This window comes from Peromyscus maniculatus, chromosome 12 (genome assembly GCF_049852395.1).
Source record: "Peromyscus maniculatus bairdii isolate BWxNUB_F1_BW_parent chromosome 12, HU_Pman_BW_mat_3.1, whole genome shotgun sequence".
In the NCBI taxonomy this organism is placed as follows: Eukaryota; Metazoa; Chordata; class Mammalia; order Rodentia; family Cricetidae; genus Peromyscus; species Peromyscus maniculatus.
Genome location: NC_134863.1, coordinates 25,297,517 through 25,318,525, shown reverse-complemented (window position 1 = coordinate 25,318,525; position 21,009 = coordinate 25,297,517). Strand labels below are relative to the sequence as shown.

Here is a 21,009-nt window from a genome sequence, read left to right as displayed (position 1 = left end):
TATTTATATGTGCAAATTTCTGTGAAACTTGTGAAACACAGTTCTGTGAAACACAGCCCGCTGCTGTGAAGTTAATTCAAGAAGGGAGTCACAAGCCCGATCTTAGAGAACTTTTCTAAGTGGAGAAACCCTGGAAGCGTTTAGGGAAGTGGTGGCTAACGGGCGATAAGATAATTACTATGATAAGATAATCATGGTATGAGGATCACTCCCGGAAGGGGTAAGCTTCAAAAACCAAACCGAACAAACAAAAACGAGCATGGCCTACAGACTCCCTTCGGATAAACCGAGCATCAATCCACCTTGGAGGTTTTTCAAACCCAGCGCTCCAACCAGGAAGCATAAGCCCAGACCCCTGCGGTCCAGGCCGGAAGGGGAGGCGGAAGAGGCGGGGCGTCTCGCTGACGCCACGGACCCCAAAGCGCTTGGGCTTCCAGAGAGGACTGAACGGCGGGGAGTATGGCGGTTGCCAGCGAGTCTCTGGGCCTCTTGGTCTCCGAGCTGTACGACGTGCAGGCGTTCAAGTTCGGGAGCTTTGTGCTGAAGAGCGGGCTCACCTCCCCTGTCTACATCGACCTGCGGGGCATCGTGTCCCGCCCGCGTCTTCTGAGTCAGGTACCAGCCCCGGGGATCGGGATGGCTCCGGGTGGCGGGAAAGGAGAGCGGGAGATGGCGCGGGGTGGCCGGAGTCGGGGCATGAAAGAGAGCCACGGAGCAGGCAGGTGAGCCCTCCGTCTTGCTGGTCTGGAGAGCCTGTGGAGGAGCACGGAGGCCGGCAGCAGTCGGTTCGGGCTCCTTGGGACCTTGCCCTTGACCGACCCGAGTCGACACGTGCGCTGCAGGAGTCGGGGAGTGTGGAGAAGCCCTGGAGTGAGGTCTGTGTAGGAAGGGACAAAGGCGGGAGCGTGGAGGGATCGTACTTGGTCAACAGGCTCGATGTAGTTGTGTATGGCCAGGAGCAAGACGTTAAAGCCATGTGGTGGGCGCCGGGAAGGAAGATTTCTTTTTCTGAGTAATTGGGGGTAAACTAGACCCGTTAGAGAGGCTTCTAACCCGGTGCTTCCCAAACCTTGGTTGGGTTGTATAGGAGTCGCCACAACGTCGGCCGTGAGAAAGTGCGTTTCTAGCATAACACGCTGCCAGCTCAAACTGCAGAAGTAGAACTTTGAGTAGAAGGGTGGACATGCTCCAAGTGTTGCTACCAACTCCGGGTGCGCGTTGAGCCCTGGGAAGTTTTTAGTACATGTATTTAGTGTGTGTTTGCGTGCATATATATGCGGGCGTGCACGTCCCGTGGTACACCTGGGAAGGTCAGAGACAACTTTCAAGAGTGTGTGCTCTCCTTCCGTCCTGAGGGTTGTAGGGAATGAATTCAGGTGGTCGTCGTGAGGATTGAAGGGAATGAATTCAGGTGGTCGGACTAGGTAGAAAACAGCTTTCCTGGATGAGTTCATTTGCCTGCCAGAATTGTTGAAATAGCACTAGGGAGCTGGAGGCAGGAGTTAAAGGTCACCTCAGTCCGCTGTGTAGTTGGTTTGAGGTCAGCCTGGGCTACACGAGACCCTCTTTCAAAAGCACAGACTAGCCGAATAGTAATGTTACTAGTGGCGCTAGCCTGTTGGCTATTATAACTAACTGTAGAATATTTCAACATCACAAAGTTCTGTCAAGAAGACATACGTAGTCAGGCATGGTGGTGCATGCCTGTAATTAATGCGTTCGGTAAGTTGAAGCAGAATTGTGAATTTGAGGTCAGTCTGGGTTATCCTGAAAGATCCTGTTTCCAAAAAACAATCCCAACCACCCCCACCCCCGAAGTTAAGTTCCTGTCCCATACATGGAAGGTTTGTTTTGTGGGGTTTTGTTTGTTTGTTTGTTTTTTGGTTTTTTTTTTTTTTTTTTTTTTTTTTTTTTGTTTGTTTTTGTTTTTGTTTTTGGAGACAGGGTTTCTCTGTATAGCTTTGGTGCCTGTCCTGGATCTCACGCTGTAGACCAGGCTGGCCTCGAACTCACAGCGATCCTCCTGGCTCTGTCTCCCGAGTGCTGGGATTTAAGGTGTGTGCTACCACCACCTGGCAGTTTGCTTCTTGAAAACAACAAAAATTTTTTTCCTGATTATTGTAGATAGACTGAAGCCCTGATTGAGCTGGCTTTTCACCGTCCTGACTCTTGCTATGGTCAAGAATCTTGAAATAGTGTGCCTCATTAGTGTAGAGAAACTGTATTACCCAGAACTTTCTAATGAGCATTTTAGGTTTTAAAAGAGGTTTATGTGAATAGGTGCTCTCAGTATATACACCCCCCCAAGTAATAGATTATATGCTTACTTCTAACTTCCTAGTAAATTGATGTGTGTACAGACAGTTGGAGGGAAATGATAGTATTTCTCTCACTGAAAAAAGAATTCCCCATATCTCTCTCTCTTTTTTTTTTTTAGATTTATTTTTATTTATTATGTACACAGTGTTCTGCCTGCATGTGTCCCTGCAGGCCAGAAGAGGGCACCAGATCTCATTACAAGTGGTTGTGAGCCACCATGTGGTTGCTGGGAATTGAACTCAGGACCTCTGGAAGAGCAGTCGGTGCTCTTAACCACTGAGCCATCTCTCTAGCCCCCCCATATCTCTTCTTATACTCTATGATTGCAGGTTTATGTTTTAGGTATGTGCCCAGGCAAATGATAGTGCAAGAAAATCTCAGACTTAAGATCATGAATTTTTTTTTTAATTTGGTAGTCTTACATTTCAATTAATATACATCTCAGTTTAGATTCATGTAAAGAAGCATGACAGATCAGTAAAAAGCCCACAGGAAGAAATATGTATTGCAGTGTAATAATTCTGTGGACATAGTGAAATTTGAAGGAAAAAAAAAAACATACGTAGTCTATGTAGCATTTGTGTGTATGCCTGTATGTTACTGGGGATTGGTCCCCAGTTATGAGTACACCAGGCAGAGTGCTCTATCATTGGACTGCTATCTTCTTCCCATATTCATTACAGATAATGATATTAAAGTTCTGGATATGTTCTTGATTTTAGTACTAGAAATTGCACACTTTACAACTTAAAAACAGTCACAGACTTTTAAAAACACTGAAGTAGGAAGCTAGGCATGGGGTGGTACCTGCACATAAAGCCAGCATGAGGGAGGTTGAGGCCAGTATTGAGAATCTCCAAAACAAACAACTCCCCCTCCCCTTCAAGAGTAAGTGATAAGAAGAAAATATTTTCAAAAGCTAATTTGGGCCAGGCTGCACTGCAATGGCGCACGCCTTTGATCCCAGCACTTGGAAGGCAGAGCCAGAAGGATCTCTGAGTTGGAGGCCAGCCTGGGCTACCAAGTGAGTTCCAGGAAAGGCGCAAAGCTACACAGAGAAACCCTGTCTCGAAAAACAAAAAAACAACCAAACAAAAAAGCTAACTTGGTTTATGAATGACTCTTAAGATAGTGTTGGATGGGAGTATGCATTCTAACATTAAAATATGGTTGATTTGGCCGGGCTTAGTGGCACATGTCTTTAATCCCAGCACTCGGGAGGCAGAGGCAGGTGGATCTCTGTGAGTTTGAGGCCAGCCTTGTCTACAAAATGAGTTCCAGAATAGGCTCCAAAGCTACACAGAGAAACCCTGTCTCGAAAAACAAACAAAAAACTCCTGGCCGGGCGGTGGTGGTGCACGCCTTTAATCCCAGCACTCGGGAGGCAGAGCCAGGCGGATCTCTGTGAGTTTGAGGCCAGCCTGGGCTACCAAGTGAGTTCCAGGAAAGGCGCAAAGCTACACAGAGAAACCCTGTCTCAAAAAACCAAAAAAAAAAAAAAAAAAAAAAAAACCAAAAAAAAAAAAACTCCTGTCTTGGACCCCCCCCCCCAAATGAATGATTTATGTAGAAAAAATAAAATGTATTTCACACAATAGGCGCTATACTTAGAGAAGTGTTCACTGAGGACTTCTTGCAGAGGACCAACCATCCTTCTAGAGAGTCAAGGCATAATGGGAGTCTGGGAGGCATCCTTGGTCTTCAGGGTGGATCATGCTTCCTGACATTTCCTGATGCCCTCAGAGTAGGTCCTGCATCTAGCTGAACTGGTTCATGCTTATGTTTGCATGCCAGGTTTCAAGATTGTTGTGATAGGTCTAAGTTGGTTGCTTAATATTTTCTCTCCTGAGCTTAGATACTCAAAAAGTGAATTGTTATAAATAATCCATTTATATCTTAGAATTTAATGAAAATCTCCTCGGGTTTATTTCCAACTCATGCCATTGCATGACTCAAATACCATTCTGAGTAGTTGTAATAATGGAAGTTTATGTGTTCCTTTTCTTACAGGTCGCAGACATCTTATTCCAAACTGCAAAAAATGCGGAGATCAGTTTTGACAGTGTGTGTGGCGTTCCTTACACAGCGTTGCCACTAGCTACGGTTATCTGTTCAACCAATCACATTCCCATGCTCATTAGAAGGAAGGAAACGAAGGATTACGGTAAAGTGCAAGTAGCATAAGCCTCGAGTTAATGTGTAACCTGTTAGGATGTTGTTCTCTTTCAGGCCCTGATGTTTACTAGAGCCGTTGAATGCTCCTCAGAGGCCTGATGAGCTGTGGAGTTGTTGACTTGCTCCAGAAGACCTTCCTGGAGCGTTTGGGTCTGAAATGCTCTGTGTTGACTGGGGGGTAGAAAGAGAGTGCTTGGTGAACCCTGACCTTTGTATTGGCCCTCCCTCCACCAGCAGAATGGTGGAAGAGCACGTACTTCTGGTATATTTACATTTAAATGCATGCAGTCCTGAAGAGGAAGAGTACTCTTAGGAAACTCAGAAGACACCATGGGAACATTTTTTTTTTTTTGGTGGGGTCCATAACAATAGAGTATCACGTAGTTTGCTCTAATACCTCAAAATCAGTCTAAAAATATCAGGGCTGAGTTGATACTTAATGATATTCAAAAATTAATGGGATTTTTGCTTGTTGATATTGATACGGTAATGTGTTGTTAGTTTTTTAAAGAGATCTTTGGAGATAAACTGCAGTATCTGAGATTTGCTTCTAAAAGTTTTGAGAGTTCAGTGATACGGCCCAACAGGTAGAGGGGCCTGCAGCTAACCCTGACCGGAGTTTGGGTGCTGGGTTCCACATGGCGGGAGGAGAGTGCCTACAGCTGCAGGTCGCCCTTTGACCTCTACACACGTGCCCACACACATGTAGACGTAACATCGTGAGGGGAGGGATGAATAAGGATGTAGCTGTTGGCCATGGCTAAGTGCGGAGTTTCTGATGATACTATTGTGAAGCTAAAAAACAATCTGCTCACGAGGAACATAGTCGCTTCCTCATGTGTTCAAAAATGTTTACCAACCTCATCAGTGTACATGCAAGTACTCTCTCTGTCCTTTTTCAGGCTAAGATTTAGTTAAACTTACCATTCTTTATGAAATGGGAATGGTGAAAGATGATCTCCTACAGTAAGGCTGGAAAAGAGTGAAAATGACTACCTATTCTGTTTCAAAGCAATAGGCAGTAGAAAATATAGAGTCTCAAAAACTGAATAGGAAACAGAACCCAAGTTATGCATTTTGTAGGTTATAGTGAGTCTTAAGGGTAGAGAGTCACAGTGTATAATTCACTGTGGTTACGGTGTCCAGGAAGCAGTGAACCTGTTTCCCTTCTGAATTAAGTTTCTATGTTTGTAAGTTGCATGTATCTGTGTGTGCCACATGCGTACAGTTGTGAGCAGCCATGCGGGTGCTGGGAACTGAACCAGGTCCTCTGTAAGAGCAGCCAGTGCTCTTAAGCACTGGGCCATCTCCCTGGCCCCTGTTTTGTTTGCTTGAGGCAGGGTTTCACTATATATCTCTGGGTGGCCGTGTGGCCTAGGCTGACTGTAAGGCTCTGTGCAGCCCTCCTGAGTACTGACAGGCACGTGCCACAACTGGCTTTAAACTGCCTTCAAAGAAGCAATTTTTTCAGTTGATCATGAGTGGGAAAGAATGATTTTATTGATGATACCGATTTATTCTACTTTTCATTATAAATGATCTTGCTTTAAAAAACCCCTTATTTGTCCAGAAAAAAAAGTTTTTATTTACATTTAGTTTTACTGTATATAATTGGCAATTTGGAGATACAGAGGATACTGAACAAAACAATTGTGGCGCATTGAAAAAATCAACAGAAAGTAGCTTCAAAGTAAATGATCATAAATAAGATTTAGAGAATCTTAACTCTTGTAAGTACATAGTAAGCATAGACTCAGGATATATCTTGAGGTAGCCGAAACATTTTAGATATTTCTTTCAACAGGCTTTTCTGTTCTAGGTACCAAGCGTCTTGTAGAAGGAGAGATTAATCCAGGGCAAACCTGTCTGATCATTGAGGATGTCGTCACCAGTGGGGCCAGTGTTTTGGAAACGGTTGAAGTTCTTCAGAAGGAGGGCCTGAAGGTGACTGATGCCATCGTGCTGTTAGACCGCGAGCAGGGAGGCAAGGACAAGCTGCAGGCCCAGGGGATCCGCCTCCATTCCGTGTGCACATTGTCCAAGATGCTGGCGATCCTCGAGCAGCAGAAAAAAATTGATGCCGAGATGGTTGGGAGAGTGAAGAGATTCATCCAGGAGAATGTCTTCCCAGCAGCTCATCAGAATGGTGTTCCCCCTCCTGAGAAGAAAGCATGCAAAGAACTGAGCTTTGGTGCACGAGCGGAGCTGCCCGGAGTCCACCCACTTGCCTCGAAACTTCTCCGGCTCATGCAGAAGAAGGAGAGCAACCTGTGTCTGTCTGCTGATGTCTCAGAGGCCAGAGAGCTGCTGCAGCTAGCAGATGCCTTGGGACCCAGCATCTGCATGCTCAAAACTCACGTCGATATCCTGAATGATTTTACTCTGGATGTGATGGAGGAGTTGGTAGCTCTGGCAAAGCGCCATGAGTTCTTAATATTTGAAGATAGGAAATTCGCTGATATAGGCAACACAGTGAAAAAGCAGTATGAAGGTAAGTACGGTCAGGAATCCAGTGTGGTGGACTGGCCACAGAGGAGGAGACGTCTTGGCTCCTAAGTGGGAGTCGGCAAGGGAACAAGCTGTCGGGTGCAGTCGAGTCCAGGCCCCGAAGTGACCGCTTCCACATTGTTGCTCTCCATCTCTAGGCTGTGCGCTCCATCCTGCTTTCTCTGTTGACTTGTTTCTCAGGCGGGGAATTTCACTCTTCCTCTGGGTGTCAACTCCCTTCATTAGCTGCCCTGGGGACCGCTCCTGCTCCTGCAAGTACCAAGTTCAAATTTTAACCATTCTGACCGAGATCCCTGTCAATCCCCACCCCCCCCTTTTTTTTTTTTCCATTTTTATGTACTTATTTATTTTTCTATTATCAGCTTGATACAGTATAAATTCTTATCCTAATAGTGAAATGTTTCACTGAGGTTTGCCCGGTAATTGAGTAAAACCAAAACTTAAAAGCCACAGTCATCCTGGCGTCCCCCCCTGCTAGGTGGCCTCCCTGGTTCTGTGGGTTGCAGTCTAATTGTTCTTTATATCTAGAATCCACTCATGAGTACCTACCATGTTTGTCCTACTGGGTTTGGGTTACCTCTCTCAGGATGATTTTTTTCCAGTTCCATCCATTTGCCTGCAAATTTCATGCTGTCATTGTTTTTCTCTGCTGAGTAGTACTCCATTGTGTATATGTACCACATTTTCTTAATCCATTCTTCCATTGATGGGCATCTAGGTTGTTTCCAGGTTCTGGCTATTACAAATAGTGCTGCTATGAACATAAAAAAAAATGAGTTTGCTGCTCCTGTGGTGGTGGCACACACCTTTAATCTCAGCACTCAGGAGGTAGAGGCAGAAGAGTAAGTGTGAGTTCTGGGCGGGCAAAACAAGATGTATTGGCCCTGGCCAAAAATTGCCAATATAGGAAAGGATGGGGGAAAAAAAAATATTTTTAGCCACATAATGTGTTAATATACATTTTTTTTTTTAAAGTTTTAATATCAGGTGAAGCAGCTTGTAAGTGGCCTGGGAGGCCGGGCGATGGTGATGCACACCTTTAATCCCAGCACTCAGGAGGCAGAGGCAGGCAGATCTCTGAGTTCAAAGCCAGCCTGGTCTACAGAGGGAGATCCAGGACAGGCACCAAAACTACACGGAGACATCCTATCCCTGTCTCGAAAAACCTAAATAAATAAGTGGCCTGGGAAATGCTTAGTCCTATTCTGTTTTTGCATGCAGACTTCCGCTCTTAGAAACAGGCTGGCCAATGGTGGCACATCTTTCATCCCAGCACTCAGGAAGCAGGCGGATCTCTGTGAGTTCGAGGCCAGCCTGGTCTACAGAGTGAGTTCCAGGACAGCCAGGGCTACACAGAGAAACCCTGTCTTGAAAAACCACCAACAACAAAAAGAAACAGTGGCTGTAGTAGGTACTGTGTAGTTCTGTTGCTTTTTCACTGTTTCTGTAGCCGCATGCCTTCGTGCCTGTCCGTCTCTGGTCTGTGTCTCTCAGGTAGAATTGTCTGCTACCTCGTGTGCTGACCATGTCCTACCACATCTACATTGCTTAGCTTAGTTGAGCTTCCTGAAGTAAGAGTTAGAGTTACATAGCCTTTCCTAGGCTTGTGTGTTGGTTTTTCAAGTCTGCATTTTTACTACCTGTTTAAAATGTAAACAGCTGGGCTGGAGAGAGGGCTCAAAGTCTTTTTTAAAAAATAAGATATGTGCAGTTGCCCCTTAAGATTGGAAAAGCCAAGAAACCTGTAGAGGGTAAAGTTGCTGAGTGATCTCTATGGGGTGAAAAATCTGTCGTCTTTAAGAGACTTTCAGGAGGTCACCATGTTTGAGCTCCGGGAATGTCCATCTTCATATGTCCCTTTGATGTCTTAAGGTTCAGTCTAAAAAAAAGTAACAGTTCATGAGCATTCCTGATGAACCAAGTGCAGTAAGAATTCTTCCTCTCGGGGAACCTCTCAGCTAGCCCCCAGGTGGACAGCTGACTGTTTCACAGATGGTACTATGGGTCCACTCTTTGATTAACTTGTTGCTAGAACATTTCATGTTGTAGTTGGTTCTACAAAAGGTTATAGATTTATGTTTGAAAATTAGCAAATATCTTTTGTTTGTTTTGTGTTGTTTTTCAAGACAGGATTTCTTTGTGTAAGTTCTGGCTGTCCTGGAACTCGCTTTGTAGCCCAGGCTGGCCTTGAACTCTCAGATATCCACCTGCCTCTGCCTCCTGAGTCCCTGAGTCTAGGATTAAAGGTGTGCGCCACCACTGCCTGGCTAAAAAAAAAAATGTATCTAGCAACTGCCTGATTTTTGCCCTTTCAAACACAGCAAAGATCTTTTTTATTCCTTCTTAGGTGGCATCTTTAAAATAGCTTCCTGGGCAGATCTGGTAAATGCCCATGTGGTCCCCGGCTCGGGAGTTGTGAGAGGCTTGCAGGAAGTGGGCCTGCCTTTACATCGAGCGTGCCTGCTCATCGCCGAGATGAGTTCTGCCGGCTCCTTGGCCACTGGAAACTACACCAAAGCAGCAGTAAGTGATGGTGTGCTGGGTGAGGGGAGACCAGATCGTGTGTGCTGCATGGTCCAGGGCAAGAACAGACCTTCATGGGAGGTCCGGGAGCTGTGGCCTCATCTCTCATGCCCGCCCCTCAATTCGGCCGTTATTCTGACAGTTTATTAGCACCAGTTGGATTGAACTCTTTGATCTTGTAGCAGGTGAAGGGTTTGAATTGTATCCAGATCATTAAGACATATGTACCTGTACTTGGCTTTTCATCTTGAAAACTTCCTGTGGTAAATTTTAGAGTTGGATAGTCACCTAGAAAGTAGATAATATTTATAGTTTAAGGAACACAAACACTTTAATTACGTGTATGGTGTTTTGCCTGCACATGTGATTGTGTAGAGTGTGTTCCTGGTGCCAGCAGAAGCCAGCAGAGGGCCTTGGATTCCCTGGAACTGAAGTTAGAGGTGGTTGTGAGCCACCGTGTGGGTGCTGAGAATGGAATGTGGGTCCTCTAGAAGAGCAGCAGCCAGTGCTCTTAACTGCTGAGCCATCGATCCAGCCCCCTTGGTCAATTTAAACACCACCCTGAGTGGACCATAAGTACTGCCTTCCCAGGTCTCAAAAGCAAAGGTCTGGGAATGAGGGCTGGCTCAAGGACAGGCTGTCCCTTACTGGTGGTAATAGCTGGTGGCCAGGCTGACATTGAGAGGCTCTGGGCGGTGACCAGGCAGAAAGCCAGGCCTGCTGTAGCTGGGAGGAAATGGTAAAGACCAGCTGCCGAAGAGCGTTGCTTCGATAGCTCCCTCCATCTTCAAGAGCTGAGATGGGACACCTCGGATCCTCCTTGGAAGCCAGTGAGTCGTCAGGCATTGTTACAAGTGGGAGTTAGACGGCATCTTGTTGGATGTGCGTACTGTAGGAGTTCTTTGCAAGCATGGCTTGTCGGAGGAAGGGCCTTCTCAGGACCTTAGTGGAGGGAGGCGTGTGTGCTTCCCCCTCTGGCTGATTGTTCTGTGTTGGTGCTTTTGTAATGCTGCCTATTGCGTGCAGGTTGGGATGGCCGAGGAGCACTCTGGATTTGTGATTGGCTTTATTTCCGGCTCCCGAGTAAGCATGAAACCAGAGTTTCTTCACTTGACCCCAGGAGTTCAGTTGGAAACAGGAGGTGAGTGTGCTTACTAGTTATGGCTCTTGTAAATTTGCTTCCTTACCTGTGAGGCAGAGTCGAACACTCTGCTGTGATGGTGTGTTGTCATTGTGTTGTCGTACGCTAGGACAGTGATCGAGCCCTTTAGCCTGTACTGTATTTGTAAGACAGCTTACTTGCAGTTTCATTTTAGAAAGCTGCTTGGCTTTGTCCCAGAGACAGGGCCTGGGCCCTAGAACTTGAAGAGATCCACCTGACTCTGCCTCCAAGCGCTGGGACTGAAGGCATGTGCCATCATGCTGGCCAAAACCTGGTATTTCAGGTTAGCATTTCCTAGTTGGTGCTCTGGGTATGCCACCCATTCTGTGTTCCAGCAGATCTGGAAAACCCTTGGCCCAACCATTAGACAGTTGTCAGCGACTTTGACGTGCCAGGGCCTGGCTATGGTTCCTCAACTCCAACAGTCTCAAATTCGGGTGTAAAGACAGGCATGGGTAAGGGCTGGATGTAGTTCTAAATAGTGTGTGTGCTTAGCTGGCGTGAGGCTCTGGGCTTAGTTTCCAGCCCCTCACCTCTGCCTGCCAACAAAAGTGTAACTGTGTGTAGGACTCAGTAAACAGGTTAGCTTGGAAGGAGGTAGAGGAGATTGGTTATTACTCGGGTGTAGCTCAGCTGGTAGAGTGCTTGCCTAGCTCGCACAAGTTCAGGGGTTCATCTACAGCACCCCATAACTGTGCCGTTTGTTTCCTAGTTGCACGTGGAACTTGACGTCAAAACCTGTTGTAAGTGCATGTAGTTTACAACCGGAGAACACCCTTGTGATTTTTACGTCTATTGAGTATTTCTAGGAATCCTTTCTAGATCAGAAGCTCTTTTTGAAGGACTCAGGCTCCTCAGCTCTATCCAGGTGATAGATTGTACGCAGGACATGTGTCAGTGTTTAAAGTGCTGATTTTTCAAGCACTGAACTGTTAGGATTATTTTATATATCATTTGCCACATTAGGGAAAAGCACTGCCTTTTTGAGCTACTTTAAACAATCTCATTGTAGAAAGTAGGAAGAGTCAGAAGAAAACTAGTGAATGCCGATACACACACACACACACACACACACACACACACACACACGTTACATCTGTGGAGGAGATAGACCTCTGCAGAGGAAGTGGCCTTGGAAGTCATCAAAAACTCTTTATAAACTGCATTTGTAAACAGCTGCAAAGATTTGCATTCTCAGCCCTTCCATTCTGTTACTGTGTATCTTTATATAAGCCACTAACCTTTTTTGTTTTAGTGTTTTAGACAGGATCTCTATTTAGTCCTGGCTGTCCTGCAACTCAGAGATACCCCTGCCTCCCCAGTGCTGGGACTAAAGGTGTGCACCACCACACCCAGCTTTTTGTTCTCATGTAGCGTAGGCTGGCCTTGAACTCCTGAGTGAATATGCCTCCATTCTCAGCTGACTAAAATGGGGCCTTGTACATACTAGGCAGGCTTCTAACACTAAGGTCCAGCCCCAACACTAACTACTTTTTAATTAAATGCATAATTATACTGTATTTTCTTGTCAAACAGTTTTACTTCAGGCAACAACTGAAATATCACTTAATAGGGAACAGCACCCGTGGAGGGAAACACAGTAAAGCCAGAATAAACTTTTAATCTCATCTTGATCTGTGGAGGGAGGGGTTCTAGTCCTGACCTTGAAATAGTGGGGAGGCATTGAGAGGGCCTCACAAAGGCGCTGCAGTTCTTTGACTAGGTAGCACATTGGAGCCCAGGCTTTTAGGAATTGAAAACATCAAAACACACTTAACAGAACATTTCTAGAACAACAGTAATGAATAAAAAGCAGTCATCAGGGATTAGGGTCTATCCAGGGATGGTGGCAAATGCCTTTAATACCAGCACTAGGATGTCTGAGTTCAAGGCTAGCTTGGTTTACATTGTCTCTAAAATCAAAGGATTAGGGTCTGATTAAGGTCTGAGAACTTGGTGGGATTGTAGCAGAAAGGGTTATGAATACTAAGGTGTATGATATGCTGTCTGGATTTACCTTAACACCTTGGACTGATCCAGGGAGTCCTGTTACCTCCCATGTTGCTCACAGACTTCCTGAGTTTGCATTTTGTTAAATAGCCTTTGCTTCTCTACAGGAGATCACCTTGGCCAACAGTACAATAGTCCTCAAGAAGTGATTGGCAAACGGGGTTCTGATGTCATCATTGTTGGCCGGGGAATCCTTGCAGCATCTAACCGCCTGGAAGCAGCTGAGATGTACAGAAAAGCTGCCTGGGAAGCTTATTTGAGTAGGCTTGCTGTTTAATGAGAAGACACGTGCCTCACCAGTCACTGGCTTTAAAGCAACAGTACCCTGCAGTGCTCAGGTCCTGCACTGAACCATTAAGGGACAGACTCTGGAGCCCTGGTGTCCTGAACGTGTAACCACTGCATTGGTACTGTAACGAACTCTTTCTAAAGCTTGCTTTCATTGGTGTTTGTTCGGCAGCCACCACCTTTCTGAGTCCCCTCGTCTCAGTCACATCCAACGTTAGCTAGCCACCTACCTCCTTCAGTGCCATGAAGCTGGACCCTTGAACAGAGCAGGAGTTCTGGTTCGTTCTCCTCAGTGATCAGTGTAGAAAGTCACAGCTTCCTCCTGCTCCGTCTGGACGGCAGCCCGCTGCATCGAAGAACGCAGTAACACCAGTTCCGCTCGCATTCCTCTGTTTGCCCGTAGTGATGGCTCAGCGGTTAAGAGCACTGTTGCTCTGCCAGAGCAGCAGCATTGGCTTCCCAGCACCCACCTGGGGACCCACAACCATCTGCGACTCCAGTTCCTCTCCTAACTTCCTCAGGCTACAGCTCCACCTAAAATATATATGAACTTTATTTTAAAGTAATCTTGACCAGTGCTTCAAAAGGGAGAATTTTTTTCTGCCCACTGCAAGTGGAATTCACATCCCCCCTCAAACTTGAGCCGTCTTCCCCTTTGGCTCACGTTCTTCCCAAGGAACCTTCACACCCCTGCCCGCAGTGCTTTGTTCTTACTGCTGCCCAAGGCAAGCTCCTTAAGCATTCGGCAGATAGCTGTATGTCGATAGTCCAGCCTTGAGAAGACCGGTGTGTATCAGATGGAATGGTCTGAGTGGGTCCGTATGCTAACCATGTAGCCTGCTAACTTTTTTTAAATTTATTTATTATGTATACAGGGTTCTGCCTGCATGTGTGCCTACAGGCCAGAAGAGGGCACCAGGTCTCAGTATAGATGGTTGTGAGCCACCATGTGGTCACTGGGAATTGAACTCAGGACCTCCAGAAGAGCAGGCAGCGCTCTTAACCCCTAAGCCATCTAACCCCATCCAGCCCGCTAACTTCCTGTCAGTACAGCACCCTGTAGTCTACGTGTCTATAAAAAGATTAGCAGCTGCCCCTTACTCAGCAAGTGTGCGTCCTCCAGTAGTGGAATCCAGGCAGTTAAAGCAAGTGCTGGAGGGAGGTCTGAGAGCAGCAGATCCCATCAGATAGAGATAGAGCCATGGGTCTTAGGGCGGATCTGTACTGATGGCTGAGAAACGCTGTCAGTATCTAAGAAAACATCCCTTCTAGGGCGTTAGCTTAGCCGTACTCTCCAACGGCTGTGTGGCTCCAGGAGTCCAAAGGGACTCTTCAGTTTTAAGGTGCAAACCTAAATTGAGGCCCTGAAGTCCACACCTACACATGGTTCTAGAGCAATCGTCCAGTTCATTTCTAGAAAACCAGGTCTTCAGGGAAGGGGTCAGAAGGGAAAATATGTATTAATATAATACATTAAAGCCCTGCACTATTATTAATTCACATCAGCCTTTGGGAATAAGGAAGCATAAGGTCCTCTTGAGGACAAGACTTCCTGGATTGATCCACCCATTAAACTACAGTACCTTTGGCCAAGTCAGTCCGTCTTAAAATTCAGTTAAAATGCTGTCAGTTTTTCCAGATGACTCAGCCTTGTCACTCCAGCACCCTGTTGTGGTTACATAATTTACCTAAGAAAATGCTTTGTCACTGGAGATGTCTCCATGTTTATTCCATAAAGATGTTCCCCAGTGGCCTCTTGCTTGGCATGTAAGCAGAAACTGGACTGTTAGGAGACTGGTCTTTGCCCCTTTCTCCTCTTCCAATAAACCTCCCACGCAAGCCCTGATTTTTTTTTTTTTTTTTTAAGGTTATATATGTAATATATACAACATTCTGCCTCTATATGCCTGCAGGCTAGAAGAGGGCACCAGATCTCATTACAGATGGTTGTGAGGCACCACGTGGTTGCTGGGATTGAACTCAGGACCTCTGGAACAGCAGGCATTGTGCTCTTAACCTCTAAGCCATCTCTCCAGCCCCTCTTCCTGCTGCTTTTAAACTATAACACAGGTGGTCCATCAATGTGCCAGTTTATCATCGTGACACAGACATCTGGGAAGAGGGTTTTGTGGGGTGTTTTGTTTTTTTGAGACAAGATTTCTCTATAACAGCCCTGGCTGTCCTGGAACTCACACTGTAGACCAGGCTAGCCTTGAACTCAAGCGATCCATCTGCATCTGCCTCCTAAGTGTAACACAATTGCTAAATGATCTTATTAATAAAAAACCCAGAACCAGATATTGGGGTAAAAGCTGAAAGATCAGCGAGGCAGAGAGCAAACCACTAGTTCTTACCCCTACGAAACCATCCACTGAAAAGAGACTTCCTGTTTACTCATGCCTTAAATACCTTCCTGTGTCTTGCCATCTCTCTTACTTCCTAGTGCTGGAATTAAAGGTGTGCGCCACCACTGCCCGGCTCCATTAGTATATTTACCAAATATGAAACGTGAGTGCAACTCACATTCATCTGTTTACAAATAAACACAAGCCCCGATGAGGGGCAGCCTCACTTTGTAGAGCTGCGCTCAGGTGCATATTTACATTTCATTCTGTGCTGTGTATCTGTTTCACTGCAGTGAAAAGGGAACCACACCTATCCTCTCCCATTGCATCTGCCCAGACAGAATGTGAAATAGCAGACTGGTCAGGACCTGCTGAGTGAGTGCATCCCATCACCGGGTTTTCTGATTAGTCAAGACATTTTAGACTTCCTCAGTGAAAGCTGTGAACAGCTGTTTCCTTTTTCAGAATAATTATCTATATAGCCTTTTCCAATCATGAAAATTGGGAATCGACCCTAGTCAAAATCATGTCTTCTAGTTACTTCTATCACAGTAAAGTCAGGATGATTAAGGAACAAGTTCCAGTACTTTAACCTCAAAATGGTCCATAAATTCCAAAAGTAGCCATCACTTAATCCAATGTCCACTACTCAACACCTCAGGGGAGGGGTTCCCCAAACCACAAGATCCTTTACAGATCTCAGTGCTTTTAGGCTCTGTTCACTAACAGTTCACGCCTAAATTATTAGAGCAGTTAGTCTTTGGAGTTCCAGGGAAGCCACTCCAAAACCGGTTACTGTGCAATGACCTGAAAAGCTGCAACATGCAAGGCTGGGCTCCTTCGCTTCTCTACAGGCAGCCTGGGATGGAGTCCTGGGTTCCCAAGCCTTCAACCAGCTCTTCTCACAGGACAGATCTCCCCATGCTGGGAGAGGCATGTGACAGCCATGCTCTGTCCTTCCGAGGGTCAAGAGCCATCCATTCCCAGGGTATCTTCACCCTAACCATTGGGCTCATTGCAGTCACTGGGCAGAGTCCGGGGCCCCTGGCCCTTTGAAATCTGTATTAGAAGAGTCAGATTTCAGGCCTGCTAAGACAGTGTTGTAAGACAAAGGCCAGGGCAAAGCTGTTGTTACAGACATCTGCTGCTTCACTGTGGAAGCACCAAGGGTTCAGCTCCCTCTCCTGGTGCAGACAAGAGCTTTCCTCTAGAGAAGCCTGTTCCTTCAGCCAAGACAGGTCTCCAGAACTGAGGAGACCCTGGGGCTCTTAACTGCATGACTTGAGTGCAGGGCCGAGGTTCCCTAACACCTGTCCAGACAAGGTTCTTCCATGCTAGACAGAAACACCTTTCCATCGTGCTAAGATTTCAACCAAGGCTCAAGGCCCAAGTGCTCAACTTTTAAAAAGAACTTTTAGCAACTTGTGTGCTAAAAGATGCATCCCACTTTCTGAAAAGTCTTTAATGTCTCACTATGGTCTCTGCAACCCTTGGTGCTGTTAGGGCTCACCCCATTTCTAAACACATAAATAGAGGTATAAGCTCTGGGAGTTCTTTTGGTTGGAGTCAGGGTTTCTCTGTGTAGTCCTGGCTGTTTTGAACTCACTCTGTAGACCAGGCTGGCTTCGAACTCAGAATCTGTCTGCCTCTGCCTCCCGAGTGCTGGGAGTAAAGGCGTGTGCCATTGCACTCAGTGTGGGTTTCATAAGGATTTGTGTTCATGTGTCAACATAAATCGGGTGCAGTTCTAAATGGAGGGGAGTCTCTGACCTTTCTGTTTAGCCAAGACAGCCAAAGTTACAGACCCCTCTCAGTGCTAACTAGGAATGGTCCAGGCTGTGTGCTCTCACGGCACAATCCTGTCGGGTTCCAGAAAGGAGAATCCCAGATTCCCTGGACTCAGGCCCTCCATCTAAAACCTGACCAGCCCACTGAGTCTGGTGCAGTTTTGTGTGACAGAGAGGCCTCTTCAGGACCCAGGCCTGCTCCTACTGAAGCCAGTGACCCCGAGGCCTCCCTTTCAGGACCCAGGCCTCTTTCTGTCAGGACTTCCACAGCCCAGACCAAAACATTAGCTGAAACTTGCCTTACATCCAAATCCACGGAGCTTTGGAAACTAAGACGTCTTCCCAGGATTCCCAGCTGCAGCCAGAAGCTAACAGAGTTCCATCTGACAGCCATGGGGGCATGTTCTTACAGGTGCAACCAATAGAGCTCTAACCCACACAGAAGCAGGACCCAGGGAAGAACTGATGGTTACAGGTTGGCCTGTTTCTGGCTTAACTAGTTCACTGCTGTAGGGAAGCCCAGGTACTATGATTTCACTGCCTACAGCCAGTGTAGGGTTAGAGCCAAACCATGGCTTCCCATACATAAAACACTGGCTATAAAGAGAAATGCTCAGCGAAAGCCGATGTTCATGATTCTGGGCTTCTGCTGTGGTGGAAGTGAGGACCCTGCCTCCTTTCCTCCTTCTGATCCACATATTCTGGTTCTCATTGAGGTCTGGAAGACCATTTGGCTCTTCCCTGGTCTCAAACACACACACACACACACACACACACACACACACGCACGCACGCACGCACGCACGCACGCACGCACGCACGCACGCACGCACGCACGCACGCCTTGTTTCTTTGACCTATTCAGCACACATCTTGGAAGGTAGAGAGTCAAGGGCGTGGGTCACATGACTCCACATTCAAAATGGCACCTGAGCAGACCAGGGTGCCCGCTATGTGTCAGGCTGTCCCTGTCCTGATGCCACCAGTGTTTGCACATCTGGAAACAGCTGAGTCACTTGCCATTTCCGCATCAGCTAGACCATCTGTACACATGGGAGGAAAGCTTGGCATTTCAATCAGATATACAAAACATAAAAGCTAAAAACAACAAACCCCCTCACAGGGTCTGTTACTGTAGCACACTCTGAACCCCTTGCGGGTAACTGGAGAGAAAATCAGGGCTGTGAGCCCCTCACCTCACGGAAATGTCTGCTGTGTCCTGCACCATAGATTCTGCTCAGGCAGTATGGGGTGAGGCCTAAGCAAACGAATTTCTAATGGGTGCCGCAGGGGATCTGGACATTTCTTAAAGGTGGGCCCAGGCTATAGGCCTCTTCTCTAAGCAAAAGCTAAATAGCATGGGGTCATGAAAACAATACAACTGACTGACCCATACGAAATTACCAATCCTAGTGGGGAAATGACCAATACCAACAGAGTGCCCGTAATAGTGGTGTAAGACTGACCCAGGATTCCGACATATTCCGGGCACCCCCCCCCCCCCATACACACACCCTTTGTTAAGAGCTGGAGTCTGCTCAGCCTCAGAGCCAACCCTGGCCCAGCTTTACCCTTACCCATTTCTGATGTGAGTCGGTCCTGCCCTCCAGGGAAAACTCCAGACAGTAGCCATGTTGAAGACGATGGCCCGCAGATGTCCACAGCTCCTCTCCTGGTTAAAACGGCTGCCGGGATCGACGACACCTAAACTCTGTTTGGCCACAGGCTCAGTCCGAGCTCCCAGAAGCACAGGGGTAGCGCATGTCTCTTCAAGCTGGGTAGAGCATGGAATAACAGAAGGCAAGCACCTGAGACTGAGGAGGGTGGGCCCTCTCGGGACCACCTGCATCTGCTTGGCTCTCCAGGGGCAGAGCTGTCAGAGGCAGCTGGTCAGCACCCTGGTGTGCACACTGCTGGTCCATAGGTGGTCGATGTGATTGACTTTACACAAGATCCTAGGGCGGGCACTGGCCCAACCCTCCATTTTGTCCTTCTCCGGCTCTCTCTTGTCTCTCACTTTTTTCTTTTCTTTTTTATTTATTTTTGAGACAGAGTTTCTCTATGTAGCTCTGGCTATCCTGGAACTCACTCTGTAGGCCAGGTTGGCCTCAATCTCAGAGATCCGCCTGCCTCTGCCTCCTGAGTGCTGGGATTAAAGGCGTGCACACCACCCAGCTGACTTTTTCTTTGGGGGGGGGAGCAGGTTGCTGGGTCTTCGTCCTTACAAACCAGAACAACAAATAAGACTGTTTTAGGAACTAAAATTCGAAATTTTTAAATTGGATGCCAAATTTTTTTTTTTTTTTTTTTTTTTTTTGGTTTTTCGAGACAGGGTTTCTCTGTGTAGCTTTGCACCTTTCCTGGATCTCACTCCGTATACTAGGCTGGCCTCAAACTCACAGAGATCCACCTGGCTCTGCCTCCCGAATGCTGGGATTAAAGGCATGCGCCACCACCGCCCGGCCGGTTGTTTTTTTTTTTTTAATAGTGAGACTTATGTTTATGGGTTGGGAGATAGAGTGAAGAAATATGTCAATATTTTGAGATGAAGGTACAAAGATATAGAAACAAGGGCAAGGTAAGAGGCTGAGAAGCCATCTGAGTGGAAATAGTACAGAGTAAGTAAGGGAAGAACAGGGATGGCCCTTAACAATTAGTGTTTGCCCTGTATGCCCACCCTCAACCAAAGAGCCACGACTTGAAAGCTGCACCCGAGTCCTAGGCACTGGTGCTAGGCATGCCCTCCAGAAACGGTTGAGCTTCGAGCATCAACGGCTTCCCACACCTAGAGGAAAATGCTCTTCACAAAGCCGAAGGAGCTGGGCTAGACGCAGAGGGTCACTGAAGGCTTCAGAATCGGAGTGACATCCACAGGCCCTGAGAAAGGAAGACCTACGCTAACCAAAGGAGCCAAAGGCCAGACATACGGGCCCCTGTCACAGTCTACCTGTGGTAGCTATTCTTGGTTGTCAGCTTGATTACATCTGAAGTTAACTAAAAGCCCTCAGCAGCTGGTTACACCTGTGAAGGATTTTTAATCAAGTCATTTGAAGTTGGAAGACTGGCGGGTGGCGGTGGCATACTCCTTTAATCAGCAGTACTCAAGAGGCAGAGGCAGGAGGATCTCTAAGATTGAGGTTAGCCTGGTCTACAGGATGAGTTCCAGGACAGCCAGGGCTACACAGAGAAACTCTGTCTTGAAAGCTCCCCCCCCCCAGCCCCCAAAAAGAAAAGTTGGAAAACCCACCTTAAATCCAGATCATTTGAGGTCAGAAGACCCAGTTTAAATCTGGGCCACACCTCACGGCAGCCTATGTAAGATGGGATTCCAACGTAGACTGAAGACCAGCCGAGGCATTCAGCCTCGTGTAGGAGCCCACAAAGATTCCAATTTGTGGCTTGACTCAAGGTCAGAGAGTTAGAGTTTATGCTGCTCTCCAAGGCTGCATAATAGGGTACAAAGTCATGGTTACCAGGTGTCTTATACTTCAAGGCCTAATCATAAGATGCTTTGCCGTGGGGCGTGGTTACCAGGTGTTCTGAAGGGTCTGCACTTGGTTGTACTTTGATCTTGAAAGGGGGAGGTCTTTTGCCTCTGCCCTTGCTAGTGTATAAAAAGCCCATTAGAAATAAACTCGAAGCTGCTAGGTATTGACGCAGGGCCCTCCCAAAGCTATCATGTGTCTCTGTCTTTTTCTTCATCTATATTTATATATAGCAATTCTCAATTCCTCACTCCCCACTTCAAGGGACCCTTCAATAGGTCAGGGCTTAACCCCAACACTGGGTCCCCCAACACTCATGGACTAAACAGCTCCTGGATTCTTGGACTTCCTGTCGGGAGACAGCCATCATTGGATTAGCTGGACCACAGCCTGTGTGAGACACCCTG

The 21,009-nt window shown here is 46.9% G+C and overlaps 1 protein-coding gene across 1 annotated transcript; it reads left to right on the top strand.

Annotated features, from left to right (window-relative positions):
- Positions 1–383: 383 nt before the first annotated feature.
- Positions 384–15,455, top strand: Umps (uridine monophosphate synthetase). The gene is made up of 6 exons (XM_006974545.4): positions 384–615; positions 4,330–4,483; positions 6,314–6,985; positions 9,350–9,525; positions 10,552–10,666; positions 12,805–15,455. The coding sequence occupies exons 1-6, from the start codon at positions 460–462 to the stop codon at positions 12,972–12,974; spliced, it is 1,443 nt and encodes a 480-aa protein (XP_006974607.2). The 5' UTR covers positions 384–459; the 3' UTR covers positions 12,975–15,455.
- The last annotated feature ends 5,554 nt before the right edge of the window (positions 15,456–21,009 follow it).

What these genes read in the sequence shown, in the direction of transcription:
- Umps (XM_006974545.4), top strand. Translation starts at nt 460, where the DNA reads ATGGCGGTTGCCAGCGAGTCTCTGGGCCTCTTGGTCTCCGAGCTGTAC. An exon ending in GAAGGAAACGAAGGATTACG is followed by an intron (nt 4,484 to 6,313) that starts GTAAAGTGCAAG and finishes TTTCTGTTCTAG; the next exon opens with GTACCAAGCGTCTTGTAGAA. An exon ending in GAAACTACACCAAAGCAGCA is followed by an intron (nt 9,526 to 10,551) that starts GTAAGTGATGGT and finishes TATTGCGTGCAG; the next exon opens with GTTGGGATGGCCGAGGAGCA.